Source organism: Neolamprologus brichardi, chromosome 6, assembly GCF_056152115.1.
Source record: "Neolamprologus brichardi isolate AB-2024 chromosome 6, ASM5615211v1, whole genome shotgun sequence".
In the NCBI taxonomy this organism is placed as follows: domain Eukaryota; kingdom Metazoa; phylum Chordata; class Actinopteri; order Cichliformes; family Cichlidae; genus Neolamprologus; species Neolamprologus brichardi.
Genome location: NC_142109.1, coordinates 34,199,730 through 34,216,309, shown reverse-complemented (window position 1 = coordinate 34,216,309; position 16,580 = coordinate 34,199,730). Strand labels below are relative to the sequence as shown.

The 16,580-nt window shown below is 44.9% G+C and overlaps 1 protein-coding gene across 1 annotated transcript; it reads left to right on the top strand.

Annotated features, from left to right (window-relative positions):
* The first annotated feature begins 2,889 nt into the window (after positions 1 to 2,889).
* LOC102778045 (zinc finger protein Aiolos-like) lies at positions 2,890 to 14,736 on the top strand. The gene is made up of 8 exons (XM_087842180.1): positions 2,890 to 3,872; positions 4,638 to 4,705; positions 5,004 to 5,102; positions 8,437 to 8,856; positions 10,452 to 10,619; positions 10,979 to 11,095; positions 11,924 to 12,034; positions 13,065 to 14,736. The coding sequence occupies exons 2-8, from the start codon at positions 4,654 to 4,656 to the stop codon at positions 13,688 to 13,690; spliced, it is 1,593 nt and encodes a 530-aa protein (XP_087698306.1). The 5' UTR covers positions 2,890 to 3,872; positions 4,638 to 4,653; the 3' UTR covers positions 13,691 to 14,736.
* The last annotated feature ends 1,844 nt before the right edge of the window (positions 14,737 to 16,580 follow it).

Sequence of the window (16,580 nt, the reverse complement as noted above, 5' to 3'; positions counted from 1 at the left end):
TTTTCACTTGTTCACACAGACAATATCACTCTGTTCTCCCTCCCTGCAGCCCACCCTTATCTCAGCCACTCTCAAATATTGATTTCTTTTTTTTTCTCCTTTTTTTTTAAAGATAAAACCATTCACGTCCAGGAAAAACGAAGCAACGTGTCAACGCTGCTCTGCTTTAATCAACCCCAAATGCACAGCAGAAAACAACCTCTGCAGCCTCACCAGGGTCTCGCCGTTGTGCATCCAGTGGTCAGTCCAGGCTGTGCCGTCAACCCCCCCCGCCCACCCACCTCCTCATTATCTCTGCTCCTCAATCTCTCTCTCTCCCTTTTTCCTAACTAGAGTGGGCAGCTATAAAAAGGCAAATGGACAGTCAAACACAGCCCCCCCCCCCTTGCCCATTCCCAGCTGCTGCCCTGCCCCCACCAGTCCTAAAAACGCCTCCCACCAGTGGGATCGCACGATATGTTCTAACAATGCTGCAGTTTATTGCACACGTGTGTGTTTCTGATCAGACTCTGTAAATCAGCGCTCCTTGCGTCTCGTCTGCCCGTGCATGCGTGCCCTCCGCCCGGCCCGAAAGGTTTTCAATCACGGCTTTTATTGCTTTTCTTTTTTCTCCCCCTGTGTTTCTTTGCCTCCATTTTGCCATGGAAACCCAGCGTGCATTGTAACGCCTTTGTGAGTGTGCGTTCTTTCAGCTTTTTTTCTACAAGCCGGTGGCTGGTTGCCACCGGCGGGCCGTGGGCAGCAGCCAAGCCTCTCAAGGCCGTGCACCGCTCAGGTGGGCGCTACAGCGAGTGTTGTTAGTTACGAGACGTCGGTGGTGCTGATCTGAAACGTCCACGAAGCACTTTAAACACTCCACTACAAGTCTGCTTTAGGGCTCCGTGGTGAGGTTAGAAATTTTTTACTGAGCCTCGATTTAAAAGACGAGCCACCCGCTTACTTTTATGCTCCTTTTTTTACAGAGACGGAAAAATCAAGCTGCAGTTTCTGGAATTGCTCAACAGTCTCTGAACTTACAGCAAGAATAGGAACGTTATTATGTGTCAGTAATGAGGTGTTTGACTGTGTTTGTGTTGTGGGGGGGGTGCAGGGCGGTTAGTCAAAGGTTAAATGTGGTTATTGACGCTATTTTGTAGATGCCGGCTGAGCTAATGAGCTGTGTTTTTGTTGTAACTTGAAAAGCGGTGCAACAGACCGGCAGACAAGCGGAACATGTAAATTCTTCTTCCAGTATTTTAGGCTCGTTTTAAACAAATATTATTTTGCCAGAGATGACAGGAAAAGGAGGGCAGACGTAGACGGGAAACGATGGATGGGAATCTTTCAACAGTGGAAAACAAAACAACCTGAAAGAAACGGTGCAGACAAAAGCAGAAGAACAACAAAGCCACGACCGGCCAGTGGAAATCACAATTTTTTATCTTGCTGTTTATTCTAACTATAAGCTGTGATCTGTTAAAGTTCACAAATGAAAAGCACATGAACAGCTTCTAATAGATGTCGTAAGATTTCCCCCCAAAAAAGCAGAATCTTTGCCACCTGGAATATTTTCAATATCAAAAAGAGACAACGTGTAATACTCAAATTTCAAAAGTATTGGCTATAAAAGCTGAAAGGTATGGATTTAATTATGAAATGGAACAACCTGTCAGATCTTCACAACTTTAAAGCCACATAAGGAGAAATAAAAGGAGAAAGCTGACATTTCCTTTATTATGTGCCTTCAGCGAAAGAAATAAGGATGTTTGTCTGGTGTTAATATGAAGCTTAAGCAGTCAAAGTTGATTCAGTAAAGTGAATATTTACCGCACAAAGGTGCAGGATGAAACCAATAAGCTGTCTTATTAAAGGCGAATGAGAGAAAACGAGCAGAGCTGGAAGGAGAACTGCACGTTTTCTCTCACCTACATTAAACTGCTTTAGGTTTGAGTCGTGTCCACAAGTTTTACAAAGAGGAGGGACGACCACAGGAAGCTAAAAGCTGTTTAAATGTTGATTTGAAGCATACTGTCTTTGCCAGCAGAGCTCTTTGCAATCAAATATTTAAACCTGTGAGTGTAGAAGTCCTTAGGCCGACCCTGTGCTTTTAGGATATGTGATCTAAGAGAAATCAAAAACAGTTGTTCCTCACTGAAATGAGAAAGATGTTTTTCTCTCTCCAGAACACTGAGGCTGTGATTTTGAAGCACACTGTTGTACCAGATGGAAAAACTTCGTTATGCACAGATTATAGTAAAACGTACAACTGTGACACATCTGACGCATTAAAAACATCATATTTAAATAAATAAGAAGTATATAAATAAAGTGAAGAGCATACATCAATTTTAGAAGCAGTGAAAGACAAATATTTTCATCAGTGACCCTCAGCTTTGCTCATATGGTCGCTCTGACCTCCTTCATTACTGCGTGTTACTAATTAGGCGTCTGTGTTGTTAGATAGTGGATAATCTTTTGTAACAGACCCGCCTTAGGGATGAACAGAAAACATTCAAATGTCACAAGAGTTTGTTTTTTTGAATCCATCCTTAAAAGTTTTGATTATATTAAATAGTTTTTGGCAGTTTTTAAAGTGTTTCAGCTGAATTCTTTGTTCCCCCCTTAAAATTAACATTTGAAATGTTGTAAATTTTAAAGGTGAAACCAAAAACTAAATTTGATACAAATATCTGAGGGTCACTTCATCCTTATGTACCACAAGACCTTTGTTAGCTGTGGGAACTCCACAGGTTGTGGTCAAAGCTTCTCTTACACATAAACATGCACGCACACACGCGCTTTTGTCGCCCATGTTTTTGTCTCAGTTTGCGTCACTCGTCCCCTTTAAAGAAAAGTATGACTCGAACGGCGGTTTTAGAGAACTGCTGCTCATTCAAGCAACAAGTGCATTCAAACTAAACATGCACCTGGAGATCTGCTGCGCATGTGTTCAGGGATTTTCTAACTTATTTTTATCAGCAGGAGAGAGCGTGAGCTTTTATTTGCCTTTATTTACACGCGTTAGAGTCGCCTGTTTTCCCGTGAGGGGGATGGTAGATGATTTAACAACTATAGGCATAAAAAATCACACAAATACAACTTCACTCACTATAAACAAGTGAATGCTGTGCTCGGATCAAATACTGATTTCAGTGATACTGCAAATGCACTTTTACGACTGCCTATAATAACAAGCCCCGACTGTTAAAGCTCATCTGTAGACAATATTGGGATACAAGTATTTAAGAGCTTTTTTCCTAATTCTCTTCCAACTCTGCGTCAGAGATGGGAATAAAGAGAGGGACACTCAGCAGCTGCAGCACACAGATACAGAGCCATGACGTAAGATTTTCCACAGCCAGTAATAAAATGTGTCTCCGTTCTGCAGGTACGGACCATAAAGGGCAGATATCAGCTGTTTATTCACCTGAAATGAGGCGAATTCTTAAAAGAAAGAAAAGTAAATGAAGTTTCAGCTTCAGACGAGTTGGACGTTGAAGTAGCTTTCACATCTGGCCACAAGATGGAGTTAGATCTCCTTAAAAGCCAAGTCTGGAGCCATGTGGACGCCCTGAAGTAACATCAAACCCCGAATCGGTTCTTTGTTTCGCTCATAAATGTCGTTGGCTGCGCGCGTTTAGGTTCAGAGAAGGAATGTTTGTAGATTAAAACATCGTCGGACTCGTTCTGAGTCTCGCCGTCGGTGCTGCTCTGCTGGATTCACACGCTCTGCTCTTTGTTGCTCCACCTTGCTGAAAATGCGTTCCTGTTCCTTTAAGGAATTCACGGCGGTGACGTTGCTTATATTCCATATTCAGAGAAAGTCCAGCGGCGGAGTGTGGAATCTCCTCCTGTGAGTGCAGTTCTCCTCTGTGGCGCTGAGCAAGAAGCAGGTAAGATCTTCTTCTTATCATTACTCCTCAGACTTACTCTTAACTTCCAGCAAAAAAACAAAACCAAAGACGTCTCCTGGAATTAACAGCAGCACATGTGCTTCTCAATTTCATTTTGACCATGTGAGAAAGTTTCCTATTGATGTATTTTAACGCAAGAGCTTCAGTTAATCATGAAAACCCTACAAACGGTGTGGTTTTTATCATTTATTAGAGTTGATGCGAATAAATAGTTGAAACAATCTAAAATATCATTAAATACTTTGTTAACTCGGTGGAAACTGACTGACAGGGGGCTTCTTTAAAAAGTGCACATCTGGATTTTTCTTAAATAATTTCGAGCGTCTGTGTGTGCTCGTTTACGCCTGCTCCTGTGCACAAACCCAGCAGGAAATACATGAGCAGTGAACATCATCTCTTTCTCATAAGGCTAAATGTAGAGACAGGGTCGAGCAATCAACCGTGGGCTTTTTTACCCACTCTTCTTTTTTTTTACACTGTCCAACCAACAGGAACAAAGAGATGCAAGTCTTGCTTCTATTTCTTCGCAGGCCTTGTAGAAATAGTAAAGGGGAGGTTTGGGGGGGCTCTTTTATTAGCATCGAGAACATCTGAAAAAGTTAAAATTGTCTCACAAACGGTCAGATAAACTGTGACACAATGAATGTAAGAAACAAACCCGCCTTTTCTCTAGCTTTAGTGGCACACCTGGTTTTAAAGCGCTCTAATTAACCGAATACTGTAAATCCCCCCCTCCCCTCACAGAACGTTTTCCTTCATCATGAGCACAGAAAAGCATCCTGAATTCACATCCTCAGAGGCAGACGGGATGGGTGAGTAAAGGCGTTCCTTGTCTTTTAATGTGAAAGTTTAGATGATGAGGATGCACGCATTCCTGCACCATCCTGGCTGAAGTCGTGCCTACAAACTCTGTGCACGTACGTGGAGGGATTTGTGCACGCTGCAGCTGAAAGCAGGTCATAGTGTCGGGGTCACGAGCAAGACTTCCTGCATATTTACTGTTAATCGGGAGTTTTAATGTTCACTTGTTGCTACGGGAAACACTTTTTTAATTGAGAAGAAACGCGTGGCTCAGTTTTAACACATCCACTCAACATGTTACTTTCTCAGATGTTGCAGATGTGAAGTCGCAGGAGGAGGAAGAAGAGAAGGAGGACAACTCATTTAGTGAAAATGGAATTCAGTCCGCTGGAGGTGTCGCAGATCCACGTATGTGTACCCACTCACACACTCACACTCTCTCAAACACACACACATATATATATATGTATATGTGTGTGTGGGATTGGTGCTACAGCTGTTCTTTACACGTCTTTTGTTGGGTTTTTTGCCTGATCAGTTCTAGGAAAAAATTGAGGAATGATGCTACAATACTTTCATACAATGAAATAGATTATACTGGTTGAAGACAGGAAATACAGGAAACCATTTAGAGTGGCAGAAAAAGTAGAGGAGGGGGATTAAAGTCAGTGAAAGGTCACCTGTAACCAGAGCATTCGGCCAAGTCGAGCCAAATCCGGCCCTTTGCAAATCCTCTTATTTTATGTTCCTGATCATTTTTTATCCACCTATTTGTAGCTGTGGCCATGCACCTCCACTGCACCTGCGAGCTAACAGGCTAGCTACCGCCGAAAGCACCAAACGGCATCATTTGCAGCTTAATTTTGTCGTTTGAATCAGCAAAACCAGCGGGCATTTGGAGTCAAAGACAGGGAGCTGCTGCTTCGCTGAGCTCACAAGAGGAGCGCAGCTGCGAGCGCAAAACGTTTTATCAAACCCGCTCGTAAAATGATGGAAACGTGAAGTTTCATTTTTATGCGCAGCCAGTTTCGTGGCAGGTGACTGGAATGTGTGCAACAGGTGAAACAGCAGAGATCTTTAACTGTGTTTTAAATGAAACTTCCCACGCGACCTTTCAGTTGTGATGCTCGTCTCTGCAAAAACTTGCACAAAAAAAAGCAGATTTGTTATTTTGCTTTTACATCAGAGGTTTCTGGGTTGAATTAGCTAGTGTTCGTGCCGGTAGCTGTCAAATTTATGCATAAACGCTTATCTGAATACTATAAAGCCAAATAAATATTGTTGTGTACTAGCTGAGGACCAAATCATTGTGAGAAGACATAAATTAGAGCTCGGCAACAAGTATTTGCATGTCTCATTTTCCAGGGTTTGACATGAACTACATCGAGGTTGCACGTGGCGAAGAGGTGCTTGATTGATTCGATAGGTCATCTATCTAAAGTTTCATTGACCACGTGCCGATATAGAAAGTAAGAGAGCGAGGCCTGCAAATACGCATTCATACTGTATCTGATCAGTGGATGGTGGTTTATGTTCGGAAACGTTGTTTTTCACCAGTTAGCGAGGTGACATTTCTTGACACCGATGGTATATGGGTGCATGATGCCTCAGTGGTTAGCACCATCACCTCACAAGAACAGTGGGCTCAGACTTGTGAGGCCGTAGCTATGTGGAGTTTGCGTGTTCTCCCAGAGCTCCGGTCAGTCGTTTTTCCTGTTCCTACTGGGCAGCACTTAATATGACAGCAACCAGAAAAGTAATTGGATGAAATGGAAACATCCATCCTGGATTCTTCCTAAAATGCAGTCAGAATGCAGAAAAGGAGACAAAGAGATGATGAAACCTTCGAGCAAAAGCTCAATCTGCCCGTGGTGTGGATGGTTCAGACAGCCCAGTATGACAGGAGCCCTCCAAAGCTTGGCCTGGCTCATCACACCTGTTCTTATGAGACTACTGGGACTGTTTTATTGGGCAAGTTTAGACCCCAAACAAAGCAGTGATGCAAGAAGTAAAAACAGATTCAGCAGAACGCCTGTGAAGAGAAGCATCGAGCCTGTGCTTTGTCTTTTTAGCTGTAACATCACTGCAAAGTCAGTTATAACCTCAGTGTGTTAGACATGGTAGGACTTATTAGTCTGCGATGATGTCTACAACATATATGATGAAACTGCACAGACACGTCCCTGGGTCCGAGTCCTGTTCCCGCTGCATCACAGTGTTGCAGGAAAACTTGAGGGCTGCACCAAAAACCAAAGGTTTGCACTCTGAGTCTGGACGTAGATGAAGTCATTTCACAGAAGCCTAAATCTGTCCTCATCTCCAGCATTTGGTGACATTAAACTCAGTCTGAGACGTCTAGAATCAGACCTTTTTTAACTCCTTGTACATGGTGAACTTTGGTCACAAGAGCACTGATGAGAACCGGTCACAGCAGAGTGACCAGAAAAGCTCCTTCTGTTTCTGCATCATTACTCAAAACTTCTTCTTCTTGTAAATTTCTACTAGGAGCCCGATGACAGATAACACAGAGTTATTTTTAGTCTTTCGTGTAGAGACCCTTTGATTAAAACTGACTGAGGCTGTCTCCAGCCTGTGGTAGACATGGTCTGGTTTTAGTTCGTGCTTCTGTGACAAAAGCTGCATTTTAAAAGCTCTCTTCTCGTCATCGAGCGGGCAGAAACCGTGACAACTCTGTTTCACACGATATTTTTAATGTTGAATTGTTTTGACTTTGTCATTCAGCCCGAACTCTCTCATTTCTCACTTAAAAAAAAAAGAACGTGGTGTTACAGACAGCTCTCCTCTTTATTTCTGACTGCCACCCATCTATCTACCCCGCTGGGTGCACTTCCTAAAGCCCTGCTCTGCGTCTAATGCGCAGCCTGCGGTTCACTGCTTTGAGACACTGGACTCTATATCGGGCCTCTCGGAGCTCTGTGTGTGCAAAGTTTCCATAGCACCTCTGAGCGCTTTCCACAATACAAGGCGCTGCTCTTCAGCTCATCATCAGTCACCGCCAAGACCACAGTGTGGTTTTTGGATGGAACTGAATAAGCTGGGGGGCTGGTTAACGCTTGCAAGAGGCTAGGTGAGAGGTCCTGTACATTGGGCTTTAGGACTCTGCGTGTAGGCAGATGTGGTGTTAATAAATGAAATCGCTAAATCCTGCACGGAGAAGTAGTTTGAGCTGAGCGTGTGGTTGAGAAACCAGAAGAAAAAAAAACAAAAGCGGGAAAATCTTGCTTGTATAGGTGATGTAATTGGTGCTTGGCTGGCTGAGGGGAAATTGAGAGGACTTTAGGTGCACTTTAGCACCTTTTAACCCTTAAATTTGGATGCTTTTAATCCTTTGTGACCAATGTGATGAACAGTCAGTCTGAAATGACTCTTTAAAGGCAGACGAGGAATTAGTGTTGTCTGTCTGAGGCGCCTGCTCACTCGCTCTCTCTCTCCTGCCCTGGTTCTAGCCGCTGTGTAGAGGAAATGCCTTTGCCTTATCTCAAGCACACATCTTCTGAATCTCTCTGTGACGCTATGCATTGGCCCAAATTAGGCTACCCACACTTTGGAGATGTGCTAGTACTAATATCTTGCTATCGACCTTAAATACAAATGTGGAAGTAAAGACGTGACTCTGCTCACAGCTTATCTAAGCTCCTTTGTTGGAAAATGCTCTACACATTCCTGTGAAATGTCTCTCCAAATGCATATTTTGGTTGTCCCCTCCTTCCACTTTGCTCAGGTGTGATAAAGACCGAGGCTGAGGAGATGGAAGATAACGAGCAGCTTCTCAAGGCTGAAAAAGACCAAGAGATTGTGCCTAAAGAGGAAGCAGAGGGAGGCAGTGAGGACGGGATGGAGGAAGGTTTTGATGAGGAGAGGACAGAGGAAGAGAATGATGAGGAGAGGGACGTGGAAGGGGACGAAGAGGGAGACGGCCTGAGTGAGCCGCAGGACCTGTCGCTGGTGGACTACTCGCGTTACGACGGCGCGGCCCTCCCCGACGCCGGCGCAGCGGCGTCTGCCGCCGACGCGGAAGGCGCTTACGCACCCGGAGCCGGGCCGCCTCGCATCCAGCCGACAGGCAAGCTCAGCTGCGACATCTGCGGCTTGTCCTGCATCAGCATTAACGTGCTGCTGGTGCACAAGCGCAGCCACACGGGTAAGCAGAGGGACGCTGACCTCAAAGATCGCAGTTGTGCAATCGCCGCGCTGTTGATGGCCCTGAGGTCTCCTTTTATTGACTCTGTCGAAGCGATTAGGAACACACAATCGTGTGCTAACTGACGGGTTGTGAAACAGCCTCTATTGTTGTTCATATATTGCACAGATGCACTAACTGAGTGATTTGATCGCAGTAGCAGATAGGTCAGCACAGCAGACTGCTGCTGCAGTCATCGTTCTGTCATAAAATCCTGAAATGAATGACAGATTTCCTGAAGTGATGACCTAACCGGCGTGCTCAGAGCCGAGTTATAGTATAGACAATAATACTCTGTCAGCTTATCCATAGAACTGATGTATCGAGTGATCGGCAGCGCACAAAAAAATATCAAAAACCTGAAAGAAGGTCAGAAATTCTCATGTTGCTACATTTTAAATGTCTTCAAAATGAGTCACGAAGATTATTTTTGTCCCGTCTTCCATCAGTCTGACTAACAAAGCAGAGTTTAGCTTTAAGTCATCGCAGACAATTATTATAATTATTATTATAATCCTGCGCTGTGAGATTATGTGATTTTAGGCTTCTGAAACTCTCAAATCTTAGTCAGAAAAATATTCTAGCAAAAGAAAATAGGGTTGGGGTTATGATAGAGTAGATGGGGTACTTAAACATGAAAGCAAGCTATACTTATTTATATGGCACTTTTTACCCACAGATAAAAGAAGATAGATTAAGAACACACACAGCTGACCCAATAAAACAGAGTCTAGAGCAGTACACGGATTCAAAGGCACAAATGTCCTTAGCTGGGGCAAGCACGTTACTTAGATGACTTTAGCTGACTTTTAAAAGAGATGACAGAATCGGAAAAACCTCAGAGGTGAAGCAGAGCGTTCCACAGGTCGCCTGCTGTGGCCTCGAAAAGCTCAATCACCTCGTGTCCTTGGGCGGGGGCGTGGAACAAACTGTAATTTCAAGTTGTTGTTAGACCTCAGTGGGCGAGCTGAGGAGAGAAATTGAGGAAAATCCGCTAAACGTGAGGAAATCTGATGGTTAAGAAGATAACCACGATCCACCGTCTGATGCAGTACTCGCTTACTTGAAAGGCTCGTGTGTCTCTGTGACATTTAATCACTTTTGTTGTAAAACGTACAAACATTAGAGCTGCAGCCGAGCAGCGCTAGTCTTCGTTTGGCACCTGCGAGCCTTGGTTTCTGACATGGGAAGTCATGCACAATCTGCTTGGCAATTGTGCGGTCGGAGTCGTCCGTGAGAGCAGTCTTTTCTAGGTTTGGACGTTGCTTTCTTCCCCTTTTAAAGATGGTGAATGATTCTGTGTTTTTTTGCAATTCATCGTAGGAACAAGAAAACAACTAAAGTCACCCCAAAAAAAAAAAAAATAGAAGCCAACAAATATCTGAGCTATTGCAAAATTTCCACCCAACAAGAACATAAGAATACCACAGTGGGGTTTTTGTTTTGCTTACGGGAGCCTCGCAACAGGTGGTCGAAATCAGAATAAGTCATGTGATTAAAGAAGCCGGTGTCGTGTGAGAACGTGCAGGATTGTTTCAAACGCTGTGTGTTTTCAGGCGAGAGGCCATTCCACTGCACTCAGTGTGGGGCCTCCTTCACCCAGAAGGGAAACCTGCTTCGCCACATCAAACTGCACTCCGGGGAGAAGCCTTTCAAATGCCCGATGTGCAGCTACGCCTGCCGGCGACGTGACGCTCTGAGCGGGCACCTGCGCACCCACTCTGGTACCAGGCAGCCACACACACACACACACTGATAAGCTCTGATACTGTATGCACCTGCGTACAGTACCATGTTGGTTGGTTTCTCACTCCTTTTGAATCTGAGGTCTGCTGAGGCTGCATGGCTTTTCCAGTAACACCTTGCCATGCATTCTCATATGGTTACACACATCACATATGATCATCTTACTCATTCACCTCTGGAAACTTACTCATTCACTTTCAGTTCACGTGTTTCTCCTGCACGGCCTCCAATATGCACACCATCATCAGTTTTGTGCGAAACCGCGCACTTAACGAAGTAATGCTTGCTTCATGCCGTCGATGTGTTTGAGTGTTTAACTGAAACCTCTGCCTCGCAGTAGAGAAGCCCTTCAAGTGCAACCATTGCAGTCGCAGCTACAAGCAGCGCAGCTCGCTGGAGGAGCACCGAGAGAGGTGCCATGTGTACATTCAGAGCAAAGGTCCCGCCGAGAGAGGTGAGCAGCGGTGCGCACACACTGTCTCACCACCACGCTTGTAAGAAGACTCCAACATGTCTCCGAGGGACACTCGGTTCACACATGCACACATAGGTGTTAAAGTTACGAAGGACGCGTGCATTTCTGCAGCTCGTGCAGAAATGCACACGCTCGTGCAGGTGCACACTTAACAGATCCTGTTTTTATAGCCCAATTAAAAATAACAAGCTTATGGCTACTACCCCGCACTTACAGCTAAACGGGTTATGGCTGCTGTGGCGTACAGGCTCAGCGTGCAGAAGGCCGCTTCTCATCTCTCTACCATCAAAGGGGAAGCTAAATAATGTAGGGCAAATGCTTCAGCCCAGCCACCCCGACACGAGCAGGAACACAAACGCACACCACCTTACCTCCCCCTTCCCTCCAAATAAAAAAAACAGAAAAGCCTTTATGTACTCAGAGGACAACAGCACGGTTGCGACACGCAGACAATGCTCTGTTTCTGTGGTCACCAAATGTCGTAAGTTTATGCCTGATAGTGCCGTAGTGGTGAGGAAGTACATCCTCATCCTGTGGTCTCCTCTCCTGTGCTGGTGAAGTAAAAAAGCAACCAGGAAGTGAGGTCAAAGGAGCGTCTGCTCTCAAATTAATATCTCGTTCCTCCCGGCGTGACTGCGCTTCTGCGCAGCTGCCGTGTTTTTTTGAGTTTCTTCCTTTTTTTAAAAAAAAAACTGACTTCAAAGGCTGATGGACAGCTGTGCACTCATGACACTGCCTGATCAAAAAGACTCTTCGTTTCCTTATCTCTCTCTCTTTCTCTCTCTGTGCTCTTCTGCTGCCAAGCAGAGGACAGCCACACATCCAGGACTCAGATGGGTACTGAGCGTGCGCTGCTGCTCGACAGGCTCGCCAGCAACGTAGCCAAGCGGAAGAGTTCAATGCCACAGAAGTTCACAGGTAAGAGTATAAACACCTGAGGCTGAGATTTCTCTTTAAAAATGTGCTTTTATATCTTTAAGGAATATTTAGTGGCTCCGGCTTTTATACGTATTGCCTTTTGCTGCGCTTTTATGCTGCACAATACAGAATTTGAAGTTGTCTGTCTGAGCTACTTGTCTGTCTGTCTGTCTATGCTGGCCTTCATCTGTCGCCAAAGGGGGTTTGAGGGCAGACCACCTGCCTCATGCCTGCACACACCACAGAGTGGCCCCCACTGCCCCAAATTCTCTGCAGGAATTGTGTCATCGGTGGGTATTGGTAATTATTGCACGGTTAATAAAACGGTGTCATGCACATGAAACCTCTGAGTTCGATTACTAACTGCTTGTGTTTTGATTCGATCTGAGATAATTTGAGCTGGTAATGATCAGAAGTATCAGTTTCGGTAAATGGTTGACTTGCCACAGTGATTTCCCAAACTTTATAGGCGTACATATACAAACACGCACACATGCACGATGATTTTCAATAGCTTGCTCTCACCTTTCTGGTTAGGACTAACGCTCAGTTGTAGTTTCGCAATCGAGCTTCGAGCTGCTCGCAAAAAGCACGAGTGTTTTGGCAATTAAAAAAAAAAAAACCCTCCTACATCTCCATCAGGTTTACAAATGAAGTGAGATCTTTCAATATGACAACCACAGGAGGAAAAAGAGAAGTAACCACAGAGAGCAAACAAGGCGCGAGGCGAGAAACGTGAGCAGGTGTCTCTCTGTCATTACACCAGCTGCACTGCAGAGGCCTTCATCTGCGTCGTATGCTTCCTCCCTGTCCCTAACTGCTGCCTCGGGATGCTGCCAGGCTTTAAAGCTGCTTTTGTCCCGTCGACCTGGCGCTTTCCAGGTTTTCGCTTTTTCCCGGCGGAGTGAGAAACCCAGTAAGGGTCTAAACCTTTTCCGTCTGTTTTAACTGCTGCTTGCTAACTGTGTTGTTTCCCTGCCCGTGCTGCTGGATGAGGTTTCCTCGTGCTGAGCTCTTTCTTGTCGTCTAGGCGACAACGGCGTGTGCCTGGACCTGAGCTTTAACAGGGATCTGATCCACCGAACTGATGTCAAGGATCCTCCGTCGGGCTCCCCGGGGCCAGACGCCCATCACCAGCAACAACCGATCCACCAAGATGGTGACCAACCGCCTTCCCACAGGCCCTACCCCATCCCGTTAGCCCGTGGCGACATCACACCAATGGGCCTCACCAATGGCCACAAGATGGCCATGCCGCTCCTGGGGATCCCTCACGCCTCCCAGCCTCCCCTTGGCATGGACTCTTACCACAACGACAACCAGATATCCCAGCCTGTCATGTACAGCTTAGGCCACCTGCTCGGGGGGCTGAATTCCCAGAACGGCATGCCTCACCCACACACCCAGCCCATCCCCCTGTCGCCTCTCGAGGCTTTGCGAGTGATGCGAGCTGACGGGGAGCCCGTGCCCGGGGCCGTGTACCCCTGCGGCCACTGCAGGGTGATCTTCCTGGACTATGTCATGTTCACCATCCACATGGGGTGCCACGGCTTCCGCGATCCGCTCGAGTGCAACGTGTGCGGCCACCGCAGTCGGGACCGTTACGAGTTTTCTTCCCACATAGCCCGCGGCGAGCACCGCCTAGAGTTGAAGTAGACTGCAGGCACGACGGCAGCACTGCATGAGAAAAACAGCAGATTAACTCATATAAGTAGTGTCAGAAATGAATGCATGAAGTAGCTATCACTCTCTGCCCGTGTGTGTGTGTGTGTGGGTGTGTGTGTGTTAGAGAGGGAGACGTTATACGAGTGTAACGGGTTTCAGGGTGTTTTTAGTCATACTGTAGTCATCTGAAAAGATGGCCTGTAAAATGTTCACGCAGGAGCACTTCTACCTCCTTTTTCATGCATATATTTGTACTTAATGGTCCCTGCTGTAGCCGCTGTGTATATCCTAATCCTCAGTTCCACATGTTAATTCAAATGTTGCAAAAATATGAGCACTTATTACATTTATCGTGTAAATGCTTTTGTTTTTTACCAGTGTAAAGATGTAAGTAATAAAAGAACAGCTCTTCCTTCGTCACACACAAGCCGCACCACCGAAAGACTTTTAGCTTCTCTTGGCAATTCAAGACTGCAGAAAAAAAAAAAATCCTATTATCTCGAAGGTCACATGTCTGTTTTTTTCTCAGCTGTGGTTTTCTGAGTGTAGTTCACGGCTTCAAAGGACACATCACTCTGCTTCTCACTCCAGATATTGTACTCATTTAGCGCTCCCCACAAGTTGCTTCACAGTTTTTCACAAGACTTGTAGTCACACAAAACACACAGTGTTCAATTATATTTCTCACTTCTGTTTGATTTATACAGCACCGGTTCCCTTCACACTGTGCAGAAAAGGCCGTACAGTGAGACAGAGGTCCCGTCGTTACATTTAACCCTTGAAAGTACAAAACTGCACTACATCTGTGGAGGACAGAGGTAAAGGAGAGAGAAAAAGGTGGATAAAAATTCAGTATAAAGTCAAGCTGAAGGCCTCGAAATGCGTGTGGCAGCAGATGAAATCTTCTAGGTTCCATTAAGGAGGGAAAAAGAGACTGATCGCTTTGTTCCATGCAGTACGTGTTGACAGATTCTGAAAATGATGAAATGTATGGCTGGCTGAAGCTGCCAAAGTTAAAATAAATACACATGTAAGTAAACGGCTCAATTAATGTGGTGAATGTGTTGAAAATAAATGTAGGCCTTTCTTATTTTTCACAACACAACCCAATATTTCTATTTTAATTTGCTTCTGAATGTTATTTTATATAATTTCTAAAAGTATTTCTGTATATTTTCTTTTGCCTTCCTGTTTATGTCCTCGCTATTTTTCTATATTTTCTTTCACGGTGGATGCCAGAGCTACACCAGAGTCTGCAGTTAGGAACAGTTTAGGATCATTTGGGATGTAAACCCTTTGCTCATTTCACTAAATGTATTAAAGAGATTCTGGTGCATTGATGCAGAATCAGCCGTGATCAAAACATAGCGTAAAGAAGCAAACATGACAGCAGGACTTTTAAGCAAATGTAGCAAATGTTCGCTTAAAAAAACACCTACAAATGCATCAAAGCCCTTTTGCTCATCTCCTCTAACTGAAGTTTTCACGCCGTTTGTAATTATTTTGTTAATTATCTTTGATTTTGGCAGTTTTTGCTCTCCATCCATGGATGGAGGGGAGATGGTGTTTGTAACGGGATCATAACAGGATTTAATCTGACTCCATCTTGAGAAAATACAAAAACGAGTCACATGTCTCTTCACATATGTGTCGTCTATGTGGCGAATGTGTCATACGTGGTCTTCTGTGCGTGTGGCGTCTATGTGAAAGTGGTTTTGTTGGACAGAGGGTGAAGGGGATTTCAAACAAAGTGAACAATAGTTTAATTTCTAACATTTTTGGCCAGAAAAGAATGAGAGAATATGCAAATTTAAAAAAAAATCCCACTTCCCACTTATATCTCACTTCACCCACAGCAAGGAGAGAAATCAATTATGTGTGCCAGTAAAGCTCCCTGATATGGGATCTCAAAGGTGCAACAAATGTTTGTGGGAATTTCTTTGTGACAAACTTCAGGAGCCTCCTCTGACGGCTAAATCTGTCTTTCCTGTTTGTATTGGGGAAGTTTTGGTGAGCACACAAAATGAGTTCTGACTAGCTAACTTAATATATGAGTGCAGGAGGGGCTGTGTGTGTCTGTGTGCGCGCGAATGTGGATGCACTTCACCCCCACATGTTACTGCAGGAACTCGGCTACGCCTTGCTGCCTTCAGATCAGCAGAGGGTGTTAGCTTCATCCAGCTGCCACCTCGCTATCTGTCCTCTCCATCAGCGCCAGTTCCCTTTTCTCTCTTTGGGTTTGAAGAGAAATGACACTTGTGAGACAAACTGTCATCACAGCTTTGTGTCCATATGTCAGTATAAAAAGGCCAGTCATCCATTTCAAAAGTACAACTGCGCTGGTTCTCTTTTTCCTATTATAAGACACTGAGTTAACAGCATGTGTCCTCCGAGTCGTTTGATGGTGTTGAGTAAGATTGTGGCTGAAAGACATGTCAGATTGTGACAATGTAGGAAGATATGAACGTCTGAGCTAAAATGAAACGTGGGAAAACGGGAATAGGGCTTATGTCGAGATAGCTTCTACCCGTATGTGTGTGTGTTTGTGTGTGTGTGTGAGTGTGAGGTCCCCTTTTCACCTTAAAGACAGAATTACTCAACCAGACGAGATAGGAGTCATAAAGCATCCATGACGCAAGACCAGTCAAAATGAGATGTTTTTGGTGACATCTGCTGACTGAATTACAGGAGTAAGTGGAAAGACAGCCAGTAAAGTTTGAGTCATTAAACCTCAGGGCGCTTCAGATGGACAAACTGGAATTAATTTCACACGTTTAGCACTTTTCAGCTTTGCTCCCATAGATCGGGGGCGTCATGCGTCTCGTTTTAGCTCACGGACCACAAAACAGCCCAATTTGATCTCAACTGGGTTAGACCGCAA